Below are 12,706 nucleotides of genomic sequence, written 5' to 3' on the forward strand. Positions count from 1 at the left end.
CAACTAAGGAAAAGCTCTCTCTCTCTCTCTCTCTCTCTCTCTCTCAATTGCAACAAAAGAAGCACATTTGAATCTCTCTTTCTCTTCCTCTCAACACCAAATCCTAATTCTACACAAAGTTAGGTTTTATTATCCTAATTTGCTCCCTAATATGAAAGTAGATCCTAATACTATATGCTCCCTAATCTTTTATAATGAAGGCTTCTAATCACTTGCTATAAGCTGACCAAAGAGAATCTAACACCAACTTAAATATTAGGCAAGCTAGGATGGTTTAAACCGACTAAGAAACTTCATGGTTATAAGATTAAGGTAATAAAGCTTAGATTAAGACACTAATCATGACCAAAAACTCATCAAGCTTCACATTGATTTAAAAGACAAGATACAAACAAATTTATAAGACCTATTGGAACCTTCTAGACCTCATCTACCTCGATCTTCATGAATGCATCTCTACTTACACAACTCATCTACACCTTTTGACCATTTCCTAGATTCTTCTTTCATCTCTTTCCCTTTCACATTTCACTCGTTCGCTAAACCTTTGATCCAATGAACCATACATTGCCTTCCCTCTCATGCCTCCCCAAACATCCCAAATTTTAAACAAATTGCTCCAAAGAAGTCATATTGATGAGCCTCTTCAACTTAGTGAAAACTACATTTGCACACAAAGGAAAAGAATGACAACCCCCCAGCATAAGGTCCTTCAATACCACCTTCGGATGCATATTCAAGCACCATGGTCTCAAGTTTAACAATGCAAAGCCCATGCAAAAAACACCCTTCTTTGACCCCAATGTCATTGCTAAGTATCTCCAAATTTCCTATCCTATCCCCATGTGGCAACAGACTCCCATATAGTCTTGCAGCTTGATGCATTAACTCAGCTAAAGCTATCACATCAAACTATGTCATAGACAATCCCTTCACAACCTACTCTCCTGTATTACTAAAGAGCTCCTAGATGGTCAATAGTACTAACAAAAACTAGCATCACAAATGCTCGTTTATGATGTGTATCAATGCATGCCCTCACTTGGAATATGTTAGCATGCGGTAATTTCCAAGTTGATTCTTTGCTCCCCCTTTATGCTATAGTTCAATCCAATGTAGTGTCCAATCTGAAGGCATGCTACCTCACAAAGCCAAATTTAGCACATCACAAACCCACCTCCCCAAATTTGAGTCTCTCTAACCCTTGCAATTTGACATCGTTTCAAGCCTTGTCTTACATCATCTATGGTGAGCGATGAAGGCATGACTTCAACAAGGGTGCCAAACTTAGGCATGGATCCAGCACCCTCCTTGGAATAGTGTGTTTTTTCATATCCTCAAAGGTGAAGTCCCTAACTCATGCTTCTTAACTTTCACATTTTGCTGAACTTTTCCAAGGTCACTATTATTTGGGCACAATTTGTTAGTATCTTCGGAAAGCTGAAACATTCCATGAGATCAAAGATAAATAAAAACACGTGAATAAATGTGGTGTGGGATGCATAGGGCATCCCTTATAACCTAAACAAAACATCGTGCAAATAACAAAACATCATGCAAATAATAAGTACGTTGTGCCAAGAAGATAATGATGGATAATGAAGGCAAGGTATGACAAACTCTAATAAAATTAAAGAACCATCTCAAGATTTTGTCCAGTGGCAAACATGAGAATCCAAACTCATGGACCACCTTAAGATCAAAAATAATCCTTCATCCCTAAGGATTCTTTTTAGGTGTGGCATCACAAAAAAAGGATGACAAAAAATGATCCTCTATAAACCAAGGGTGTGACTAGGTGTGACACCGCATAGAGAGTGGTCTCTCCTCCTAATCTTTGAAGAAAGAAAGAAAGAAAGAAAAGAAAGTTATATTAAACGTCTACAAAAGGCCAAATTGGCCTATGAGACCAAAGTGATACAATGTTTCCAAGATATATCTCATCCTAGATAGTACAAAAATGAAATGAACTGAATGTAAAAGGGTAACAGCTGGGTACAATGATAGAGCTAAGTGATAGATGAGGTAATGTATAGAGCTCCTTAGGGTGCACCTCCCATGGTAATGGTCCATGTAGAACATTAACCATGGGGCAATCAAGGGCAGCTAGTGGAAGTAGTCTGCTGAGAGAGAGAGAGAGAGAGAGAGAGAGAGAGAGAATTTACGTACTGCCACATAGAATATTTAGAATAATATAAACAATAGTGATAAACAGGTAATCATATACAGAAGGCAAGCACACTTCAACTCAGTAAACTTCCTGCAGGCTTTTAACTTGTGAGCCACAAATAGGTCCACAATCGCATCAACTATGTACTCCTGTGATAAATTGTCGAGAAACAAGGGAAACAAAATTTTCACCAAGAGAATGATTACCATTTTTATCATAGCTTGTGCTTTCTTCTCAAAAATGAAGAATCGCCATCAGCTTTTGGATCAGATAGCCCGATTCTACTGAAGATGCTTCGTTGCTCTGATCGGTCTCGCCAACCAAGCTCCCTTGCTCTATTCTCCCACATTGCGGAGATCTTCTTCTGTGCCTGTATAGCTGCTTGTGATTTGTCTCTAGCTTCCTCACAAGTCTCCATCGCCGCATTGCATTTCTCCGCTTCCTTCTGATACTGAGAAGCCAACTTCTTTGCATCCAACAATGCTGAGTCCGCATGCAGCTGGCTTTCCTCAGCCACGGTTTCTTGTAGCTTCAGCTCTTCTGAAAGCAGTTCAAAGGAGCTTTTCTCCAGATCCTCTTTCAAAATAGGATCCACCTTCTCACAATCTGAGACAGCACAATGGAAAATAAAGATTCAATTTCTAAAGGAATGATTACAAGTCTCAGTATAATTTTAAATCCTTGTCAATTACATGGGTAAACAACTATAAAAAAAGCCTTGGGTATCCAATGGACACTAAATGACCAGCCACCGCCTGCCCACAACAGCCCATGCCTGCCCACTGGCTGGGTGCCGATTTTTACATTGGCCAGGATGGTGTCCACATGCCTCACAGCTCAGTTACTCACTTGGAAAACAGGGTGCATACACCAATGGCTCAAGCCAAAACATAATATCGCTGAGCTTCTTGACCCTATATATGGACAGAATTATCTTCTCATGACAACACTTATTTAGGCAAAATTGCAAATGACAAAGCTTACCCTACCTGTTTGCTAGCTATGGCTTCAGAAAGACCTGACATAACTAAACACGACAACAATGCACATTTTGCTTTCTGTGAGGCCAATAAAGCACATAGTAAACTTTGGAGATTCGGCCCTACACAGACATGGACTAGGGAAAAGCCTTTCTAGAAGGGACAAGCAATGGCAGCTGCAAGCCCTTTACACGAGGAAAGCCGACCGAGGGCTTTTCCAGCCACAAGCACTCTCCTCTAAGTGTGACATGGACATGCTTCTACCCATTGGCCAGCGCAGAGGTCAAGTACATGGCTGGATACATGTGCTTGTAGGGCTATTGTGACAAATGATTGTAATTCCAAACGCACCTCGGCAACACAGCAGAGCCACTGCCCCGCCACTACTGCCACTAAGCAGTGCCACATCAGCAGTGACGTAAATGCCATGTCAACATTGCCACATCAACAAACCAAAGCCTGCAGCTGTTTGCCTCTGTCACACGCACCCTGCACTGGAGTGCTATATGACACACTGGCTCTATATCAATGCACCATTCATCAGTAGGATTCACATTTTTATGAATATTTTATCGTATGCCGTGGCCCCATTGTAACCCCTCAGTCCAGGGATAGTCAGGCACGAGCTACGTAGGTTAGTCTCTGAGCCTTAGAGGTCAGTATTTATCAGATAGTGCGTGTAGTGTCAACCTTAGTATTAGGTTTGCATTAGTAGCATTTCGGTAAGCCTCTGGGCCAAGCTATGGCCAGCCCATAACATCCAGGCCATAGGAGGGCTTGGGCAGCCAGTCGGCTGCCCTACACATGCCCCATTGGCTGTCGGCCAGCATAAACAGCCTCATCACAGACTACAGCCAAATATTATTATTTGTCCACAAGGGACTGGCCGACAAGGCATGAATGAGCCGACTGGCTGCTTTGGTAAATATAAAAACATGCGCATCCCTCCCATTCCTTCATTCAGGTATTCAGCCAAGGTAAGGATGAGTTCCAAGCATTCCCAAGTCTCCACGAAGGGCATCTTCAGCATTCAGCCAGCATATGTGCATCCCTCAGTTTCGGGGTTGCATAGTGGTCATTGAAGTGCCATTCAAAGGAGCTTGGACAGCATCTAGATCAGCCTGCATTGGGTCTACATCGTCCTTGCGTTTGGCAATCCTCACTCATCCTTCATACTCATTGTAAGTTCTCCAAAGATCAAATACTCCTAGTTGCAGGGCGCGGGGGGGGGGGGGGGGGGGGGGGGGGGGGGGGGGGGGGGTAAATTGGGACCCAATACTGTGTCGACTCTTACCTACTTTCTCTCTCTCTAAGTAAAACTGCATAGACTCACGTGTTTAAAGAAGGCTTTGTTGTGTGTTACGACGATCAACCTCTTGCATGCTACATTGGTATCAGAGCTACAGGTTGTAACCCAACTTGGCTACCCTAAAGTGAGAGCGTTCCATGGATGGTAAAACTGCAGTCGGGAAAAACCACCCAAGCCTCCACAATGTCAGGAGAGACATCATCACCAAATTACAAGAAAGATATTGAAGAGGAGTTCTACAGGGAAGATACCTAAAGAAACGCTTCCACCAAGCAATGAAGATTTCATCAGATTGCTCTTGGAGCAAAACAAGTTGCTACGGCAACAAACCGAAGCCAAAGAAGAAGAAGAGGCACAAGAAAAAAAGCTAAAGAGGAGGCTGAAAAAGCCAAAGTAGCAGTTGAAAAAGTTAAAGAAGAAGCAAAAAAGCCCAAAGAGCTCTTAGAATTGGAAAAATTATTTCTTCTCATGGAGCAACAACGGCACACAGACCAGCTAGCCAAAGAAGCTCACCGTGAGGATGAACGAAGGGCCGAAGAAGCTAAATGCAGGGATGAAGAGGACCAAAAGCAGGCGGACCAAGCTACCCGCCGCGAAAGGCTTCATCGTGAGACTATGCAACTCCAAAGTCAGCAGTTGATAGCCGCTATGCAGGCGAATGTTTTGTCTATTCTCCCTACACTAGCGAACCAAGGCGCAAGTTCCTCCACCACCCCAACCACCACTGTCATATGAGCTCAGCCGAACTTTAGTAAGTGTGATCATGCTGCAGTTTTACAATTCATTCATCAATTTGTCGCATATTTTCCTTTGGCTAAGGGCACCTCACCTTTCAGGCTAAGCGGTCACTTGGTGGCAGCATTGGTCGAGTCTACATGTAGACCCGTACACAAGGGCTCCACAGTATGTATGATGGTTGTTAGAAGCATCAGAGGCGTTTGGTAAGAGGCGGGTATGGTATGCGCCTCGAAAGACTCGTATTTTTTAGAGACGTTAGAGGTGTGTCAAAGGCGTCTGTTATACACACACACACACACACACACACACACACACACACACATATATATATATAGTGATAGATAGATATATAGTGAAAGTTGAGAGAGAGAGAGAGAGAGAGAGACTAGAGTGTGTATGTATGAGCCTTGAGGGAGGGAGAGAGAGGGTGTGTATGAGAGAGGGAGAGAGAGAGTGTGTGTGTGAAAGAAAGAAAGCTGTATTAAACGTCTGCCTAAGGCCAAAATGACCTATGAGACCAAGATAGTCCATCCTCATCATCTGGATACATCATCAAGATTCAAGGGTACAATGTAAAATGAAATGAACCGGTAGTGTATAGAGATAGCTCCAAAAGTAGGTATAAAAAACATCATCATCCTAGTGCGTTTGAAGTTTGAACTTTGAACTTTGGATCTTGAGAAAGGCTAAAGGGAGGGAGGGAGAGAATGAGGGGGAGAGAGTGTGTGAGAGGGGCTGCCTTGGGCCCTTAAAGACTCAAACCAACCCAAAAAAAAAAAATGTGGATGCCTCGATCAAGCAATCGAACGCCTCGAATTGTTAGAGGCGTGCCTCATAACAACTATGGTATGTATGGGACACCTTTGTGTCCGACCTAAGGAAAAGGTTTCTCCCTCCACAGTACATGACCAACCTTGAGGATGAGTTTTACAAACTCTCCCAAAATGGGTCACCAATGCTAACTTACTCTAATAAAGTAATCACATCAGCACAACAATTAGGTATATCCAAGGAGGATAAATGTTGGGTTTTATGTTGTGTATGCACCCAGGGGAGTGCTAGTGATCATCAGTAGGTTACTAGGGCACTTTTTACTTCAGTTAGTGGAGGTTTTTTCCCCCAGTTTAGCTTAGTTTCACTTATAAAGGTTTATAAGTGATTTGGTCCACCTGGCACTATTTATGACCGGACCATGTGAACACACTATTAGGTCACATCTTTTATGTGGCTATTGTACTTCATTTTATCAATCATCAATATATGAGCAAGCGTGTTCCTTTCTCTCACTCTCACGCCTCCTGTTGATGTGCCTTCCAAAACCCTAACCCTAATAGCCTTATCCCACATTTTGGTATCAAAGCAGGTTCGCCTGCCCTGCCCGTACAGTTCCACACCATCAGCTGCCTTCGCCTGTCCTGCCCGTACAAGTTCGCCTGCAACTGCCCGTACTAGCTCGCCATCAGCTGTTCCGTACCCTGCAGCTGTCCGTATAGCTCGTTGTCAACTACACGTACAGGCCCTCGCCGACAGCTGTTCCGTACCCTGCAGCTGTCTGTACAGCTCGCCGTCAGCTGCACGTACAGGCCCTCGCCGACAGCTGTTCCGTATACTGCTCCGTACAGCAGTCTACTCCGTACACTGGCCGACCACTCTGTTCCGTACAGCAGACAGCTGCCCTGTCCGTACAGGCCCTCGCCGTCAGTTCGCCTGCCTGTACAGCTGCAGCTCGCCAGTAGTCTGCTCCGTACATTGGCCGACCACTTTGTTCCGTACAACCTACAGCCGAGTGTACCTACAAAATCTTTTGGGTAAAAATTTACAGCTTTACATGTTTTGAAATTTGGGCATTTTCTCTGTGAACCAAAGAGTTCAAATCAGAATTCAGGTGATGGTGGTTCATCTCAGGATACCAAGAAAGGTGATGGACACCCCAAGAAGAAGGGCAAATGCCATTACTGTAAGAAGCCAGGTCACTACATCACAGAGTGTAGGAAGAGGATTGCCAAAGAGAAGGCAAAGGAATCTGGGATGTCTGTAAACGATGCCTCTAAAGCTCCTCCGGAGACTGCTTCCTTTGTTGAAGACAGGGATTACTGCTTCTACACATGCAGTTATGATGCCTCTTGGTCTTCACAGGCACTCAGTGTGAGTGAGCATGCATGTACTTGGTATTTTGATAGTGGTGCTTCAAAGCATATCACATCTCGCGAGGATTTGTTTTGTAATGTATGCCCTGCCCCTGTTGGCAAGACCGTTCAGTGTGCCACTAATGCTTCATATCCAGTTCGTGGCATTGGGGAGATTCAGCTCACAGCCATTGATGGCTCTATTCTTCGCCTTACAGATGCCTTATATGTACCAGGGATAAAGAAGAATCTGTTGTCCATTTCTTCTTTAGCACAGTGTGGTATGCAAGTCAACTTTGATGATGACAAATGCATGGTCAGAGACAAAGCTAATGCCTTGACCTTGATGCTTACTGGTACATTATGTCATGGACTCTATCAGTTGGATACATTTCAGCCAGTGGATCACTCCGCTTATCATGCATTCACTCTTACTCCAACTATGGTTGATGCGGAGTTATGGCATGCTCGCATGGGACATGTAAATTTTGGTAGTCTTATGCTTATGCAGCCACATAACATGTTGACAGACCTACCTCTTATGGAGAAGCCTCCAGATCACATATGTGAAGAATGTATTTTGGGAAAAATGCATCGATTTTCCTTTCCACGTGATCAGGCTCTACGAGCAACGGCAAAGTTGCAGCTTATACACAGTGATCTTTGTGGTCCCATGCAGACGAAGTCATTAAGAGGTTGCTTCTATTTTGCTACATTTATTGATGACTTCTCTCGTACATGCTGGGTCTATCCGTTGACACGGAAATCACAGGTATATGATGCATTTTTGGCCATTGTAGCACTTGCTGAAACAGAGTCACGATGCAAGGTTAAGACCCTCCGTTCTGACCGAGGGGGGGAATATGTGTCACACATGTTGAATTCCTTTCTTGAGAGTAGAGGTATCAAGCATCAGTATACTACTCCTTATACTCCACAGCAAAATGGGGTTGCAGAAAGGAAGAATCGGTCACTCATGGAGATGGCCAAATGTATGTTAAAGGCAAAGAAGCTACCACATGTCTTTTGGGTGGAAGCTGTTATGTGTGCTTGTCATATTTTGAATCGATGTCCCACAAAGGCATTGGTTTCCATTACTCCTTTTGAGGCTTGGCCTGGCCGCAAGCCTTCGGTATCACATTTTCATACTTTTGGGTGTCTTGCATATGCACACATACCCAAAGAGTTGAGGAGGAAGTTGGATGATAAAGCCACAAAATGTATTTTTGTTGGGTATAGCCGTGAGAGCAAGGGCTACCGGTTATATGAACCACTGTCCAAGAAGATATTCACTAGTCGGGATGTGATTTTTGATGGAAAATCAGAATTATCCATGGCTAGTTATGATTTATGGACATAAAGAGGGCAGTCGGCTGGCCGACCAGCAGTCGGCCAGCAGCCCAATATTCCCAAGTGACTATAAATAGCATGGATGCTCGTCATTGTCCTCATTCTCTCCCTTATGGAGTGGATCAAGTTTAGGACAGATTTTGGGTATGTTACACCTTTTGTATGAAGGCAGCCTAGGGCTGCAGACAAGTACCTTTTGTACTATAGTAATATACTGAATTTTCCAGCATATCTCTCTCTCTCTCTCTCTACTCTCTCTCTATATCTGCGTTTTGCATCAGATGGTTTCCAGGAGTGTTTAGGGCTGAAAAAAGACCCCCAGAGCTTCCGCACGTTACATAAATTTGCTCTAATGAGTGTGGGTATGTCCATGGGTGAACCATCTTCCAACATTTTTGTAAAATAGGAATATACTGAATACCTACATCCATCTCTCTCTGTCTTCTCTATCTAATCGTTTCATTAAGCATCCACAGGCGTTCCATAATCAAGCTTAGGGTTGGATCAAAGAAGAAGGCTTCCACACATGCAACATGTAGTATGGTCAAAGGGGCTTCCAACTCAGCTAGAAGAAGGCGCCTCCTACAAGTGGTAAGGAGATCTAGGTTGCACCCAAATCTAGGCAAAAAGGGAGATCTTGGAGGCCCTCAAATCAAGGGTAGTTTGGGTTTTTTCTTAAGGGTTAACCACACTCTTAAACCATTATACTCCAACCTATTTAAAGACAATGATCTAATGCAAGAGAACAACATCTTTCTCCTATTTCATTGTGTCATTATGTTGTCCATTTGATTAAGCCATGTGATCAGTGTTAATCTCATCTTTACTTAGCTTGTCTCCACGCTTTCACCATGAGTTTCATCACCTATTTTAAGCCCCCATAATGCCAACAAATAGCAATAGCCTAATGTTTTGGCCCCAACCGTCATCTCTGAAGTTGAGTTCAATTCTTATGCCTAGTGGATATATGTTGGATATTTGGAGTCTAGTAGGTGGAAATGCCCTTTTAGGTGTGAACATCCTCTATATGTGTACTTATTATGAGCATGTGAACACTCCCTATGAGTCATAGAATAAGTGTCATGTGTCATTAGTGTGTATGTGTGTGTGTCCTATATGTGACATGTGTCCAACTATGTGTGTGTGTGTGTGTGTGTGTCCAATACGTGACATGTGTCCAACTATGCTTTGTCAAAAGATAAGGCTACTCCCTAGCCTACAAAAGTGTTGTACTTGGTGAGTATCAATCACTTCAATCAATCTAATCACACCATTAAGTCATGCAACATTCTCTCTTTGAGCTTTGTCACCCTGGAGTATGGTATGCCCGTGTTTCCACTTGGTTCTGAAGATATAGGCTCCGTGTGGACCGCCTCCCACCCCTTCAGTACAGTTTGGACTCTCCTTTTCTCGAGCTCTCTCATGAGAACACCAACCAGATTATTTGGTTAGATCTTCTCAACCTCTACACCCACTACACATGGATCACACTTTCAGAGCTCCCACCAAAGATGCACTTCTAAAGAGAACACTCACTGACGATGGATTCATCTAGCAAACGGACTACCAGAGTGTTCACATGTCCCATGCCATGTCATCTGCTCCACATCCAAGACATGCTCCATCGCCACCAAGTTACCTTTCCACATGACGTAGCCGAGGGAGACCTCTCGACCATACTCATTAGCCCCATGCTTGATATTTTGGAGTGGTATATGTGAGGGCAAAAGGACGGAAGGACCAGATATACGAGAGATCAGAGTAAAACCACAGCATGAAATATGTGAGTGAATATATATAAAAAGGTGAGTGCAGATATGTACAAGAGCCCTCATATGAGAGGTGACTCTAAGCAAAAAGAAGACCAATGCTGAAGCAGAGAAGGACGTCGAAGATAAGCACGATCGATGACGAATGCTCGCGTCAATGTGTGGCAAAGCACTCCAAGGTGATAGTGGCAATGGAAAAAGGTAACATCAATAACGATGATGGTGGTGCAGTCTTTGATGACACGGGTACTGCGTACTTAGAGCAGAGAGGGCTCTCGTCTCGAGTGGTGCAAGCTCTAGTGACACGGGTGCCGTGTACCTCAAGCAGAGAGGGCTGTCGTCTCGAGTGGTGCAAGCTCTGGTGACACGGGTGCTGTGTACCTCAAGCAGAGAGGGCTGCCGTCCCGATGTAGCAAAGAGGGTTGCCGTCCCGATGTGTAGCTGAGAGGGCTGCCGTCTTGATGTGTAGTAGAGAGGGCAGCTGTCCCGAAGTAGCATAAAGGGCTGTCGTCGTCAAATCCCTAACGGATCTCCTCGTGGAACGCTCCTGGTACAAGACTCGAAACCTAGCTCGCCAATCAGCCTGCCTAGCTCCAAGCTTCCCCAAACCTCGAAGCTAGTCTTGTGTGCATGTAGCACACGGTAGATACACACTGTGCACATGACATACTCCCCTTCCTCTAAGAGCTCACTCCTGAGCTCACTAAAAAGCCAGGGTAATCTCTCTGAAGAGAAGTCAATGTCTCCCATGTAGCGTCCTCCTCAACATGATCCTTCCACTTGATCTTGTATTCCGTGATAAGCGTATTACGCAATCTTCTTTCACGAAATCCAAGAATCTTTTCAGGTTCGTGTGGAACAAATGGCATGTCCTCGATATCTATGATTTCTTGAGGAGTAACTAACTGGTATGTTCCACCCAGTATTTCCTTAAGTCTACTGACATGAAATACAGGATGAACTTTCACATGAGAAGGCAAATCCAATTCATATGCGACTCAACCAAACCGTCGTGTAATACGAAATGGACCACAGTATCTAGGAAATAATTTCAGAGATCGACCTATCCGTAAAGTCTCAGAATCTTTCGGAACTAGCAAATACACCATAGTTCCTTCAGAGAACTGTCTGGGTGAACAATGTCTATTAGAATAAAATCTGTCTCGGTCTTGAGCACTTCTAATAGATTCCTTCGCAACTTGTAACATTTCTTGCATATCTTGCAAAAAATTACGTGCTGCATCATGCTGAAGTCCTGAGAATCCCACTGTAACAGGTGATCTAGGTTGAAAACCATACATAAGCATGAAAGGACTAAAATATGTACTCGTATGCTTAGTACTATTATATGCAAATTCTAACATAGGAAGATAATCCTCCCATGAACTCTGCCTTTTGGATACATATGCTCAAAGCATATCCTCCAAAATCTGATTCACTCTTTCAGTCTGGCCATCAGATAGAGGATGATCTAAGGAACTCAAATTCAAAGTTGTTTCCAACTTCTCAAAAACAAGTTTCCAAAAATCACTCGTAAACTTAGAGTCCCTATCACTGACTATGTCGTGCGGTAACCCGTACAGTCTAAACAATTGCTCGATAAACTGCCTTGCTAACTGCGTAGCTGTAATGGTCTTCCGAGTCGGTAAAAATCTAGCCATTTTTGTAAAGCGATCTACCACAACCCAAATAGAATCGTGGCCTTGATGTGTTCTTAGCAATCCGGTAATAAAATCCATGGAAATACTTTCCCATTTATTACCTGGGATTTGCAAAGGATGCAACAACCCAGCCTGTCTAAAGCGTTCAGCTTTATTTGCTTGACAAACTTGATACTTGAGAACATAATCTTCTACATACCCTTTCATCTTTGGCCAATAAAAAGTGTGTTTCACTAACGATAATGTCCTGTGTACCCATGGGTGTCCAATAAAAGAGGCGTCGTGACACTCCTTAAGAATCTTGGACCTAATGTCCGGGATTTGTGGTACACAAATTTTGTCATTACGGAATAGTAAACCATTCTGTATCATCCACTGGTCTCCTACAACCTAAATGGTAGGCTGCTCAGTCATTGAGTCTTGGTCAATCAATGAGCTCTCGTCCTGGATCTTCTACCAAAATGGACCAAAATAACTATCAGTCCTGCAAAGCCCTCTCAATGACTGAAATAAGTCAGTAGAAATCTCGGTGAACGACAAAGTATTCACCTCTCTATTTCGACTAAGCGCATCTGCGACACTATTCATGGACCCTTTTCTATA

General features: G+C 43.6%; 1 protein-coding gene across 1 annotated transcript in view; it reads right to left on the reverse strand.

Moving 5' to 3' along the window:
* Window positions 1-1,854: 1,854 nt before the first annotated feature.
* The window catches only part of LOC147617328 (uncharacterized), a 31,617-nt gene continuing 20,765 nt past the window's right edge, over window positions 1,855-12,706 (reverse strand). Inside the window, exon 2 of the mRNA XM_086776970.1 lies at window positions 1,855-2,776. Coding sequence (XP_086633096.1) covers window positions 2,385-2,776 — 392 coding nt within the window. The 3' untranslated portion in view covers window positions 1,855-2,384. The remainder of the gene's footprint in view (window positions 2,777-12,706) is intronic.

The sequence above is a fragment of the Cibotium barometz genome, chromosome 37 (assembly GCF_041138505.1).
Source record: "Cibotium barometz isolate CiBa-2024 chromosome 37, ASM4113850v1, whole genome shotgun sequence".
Classification (NCBI taxonomy): Eukaryota; Viridiplantae; Streptophyta; class Polypodiopsida; order Cyatheales; family Cibotiaceae; genus Cibotium; species Cibotium barometz.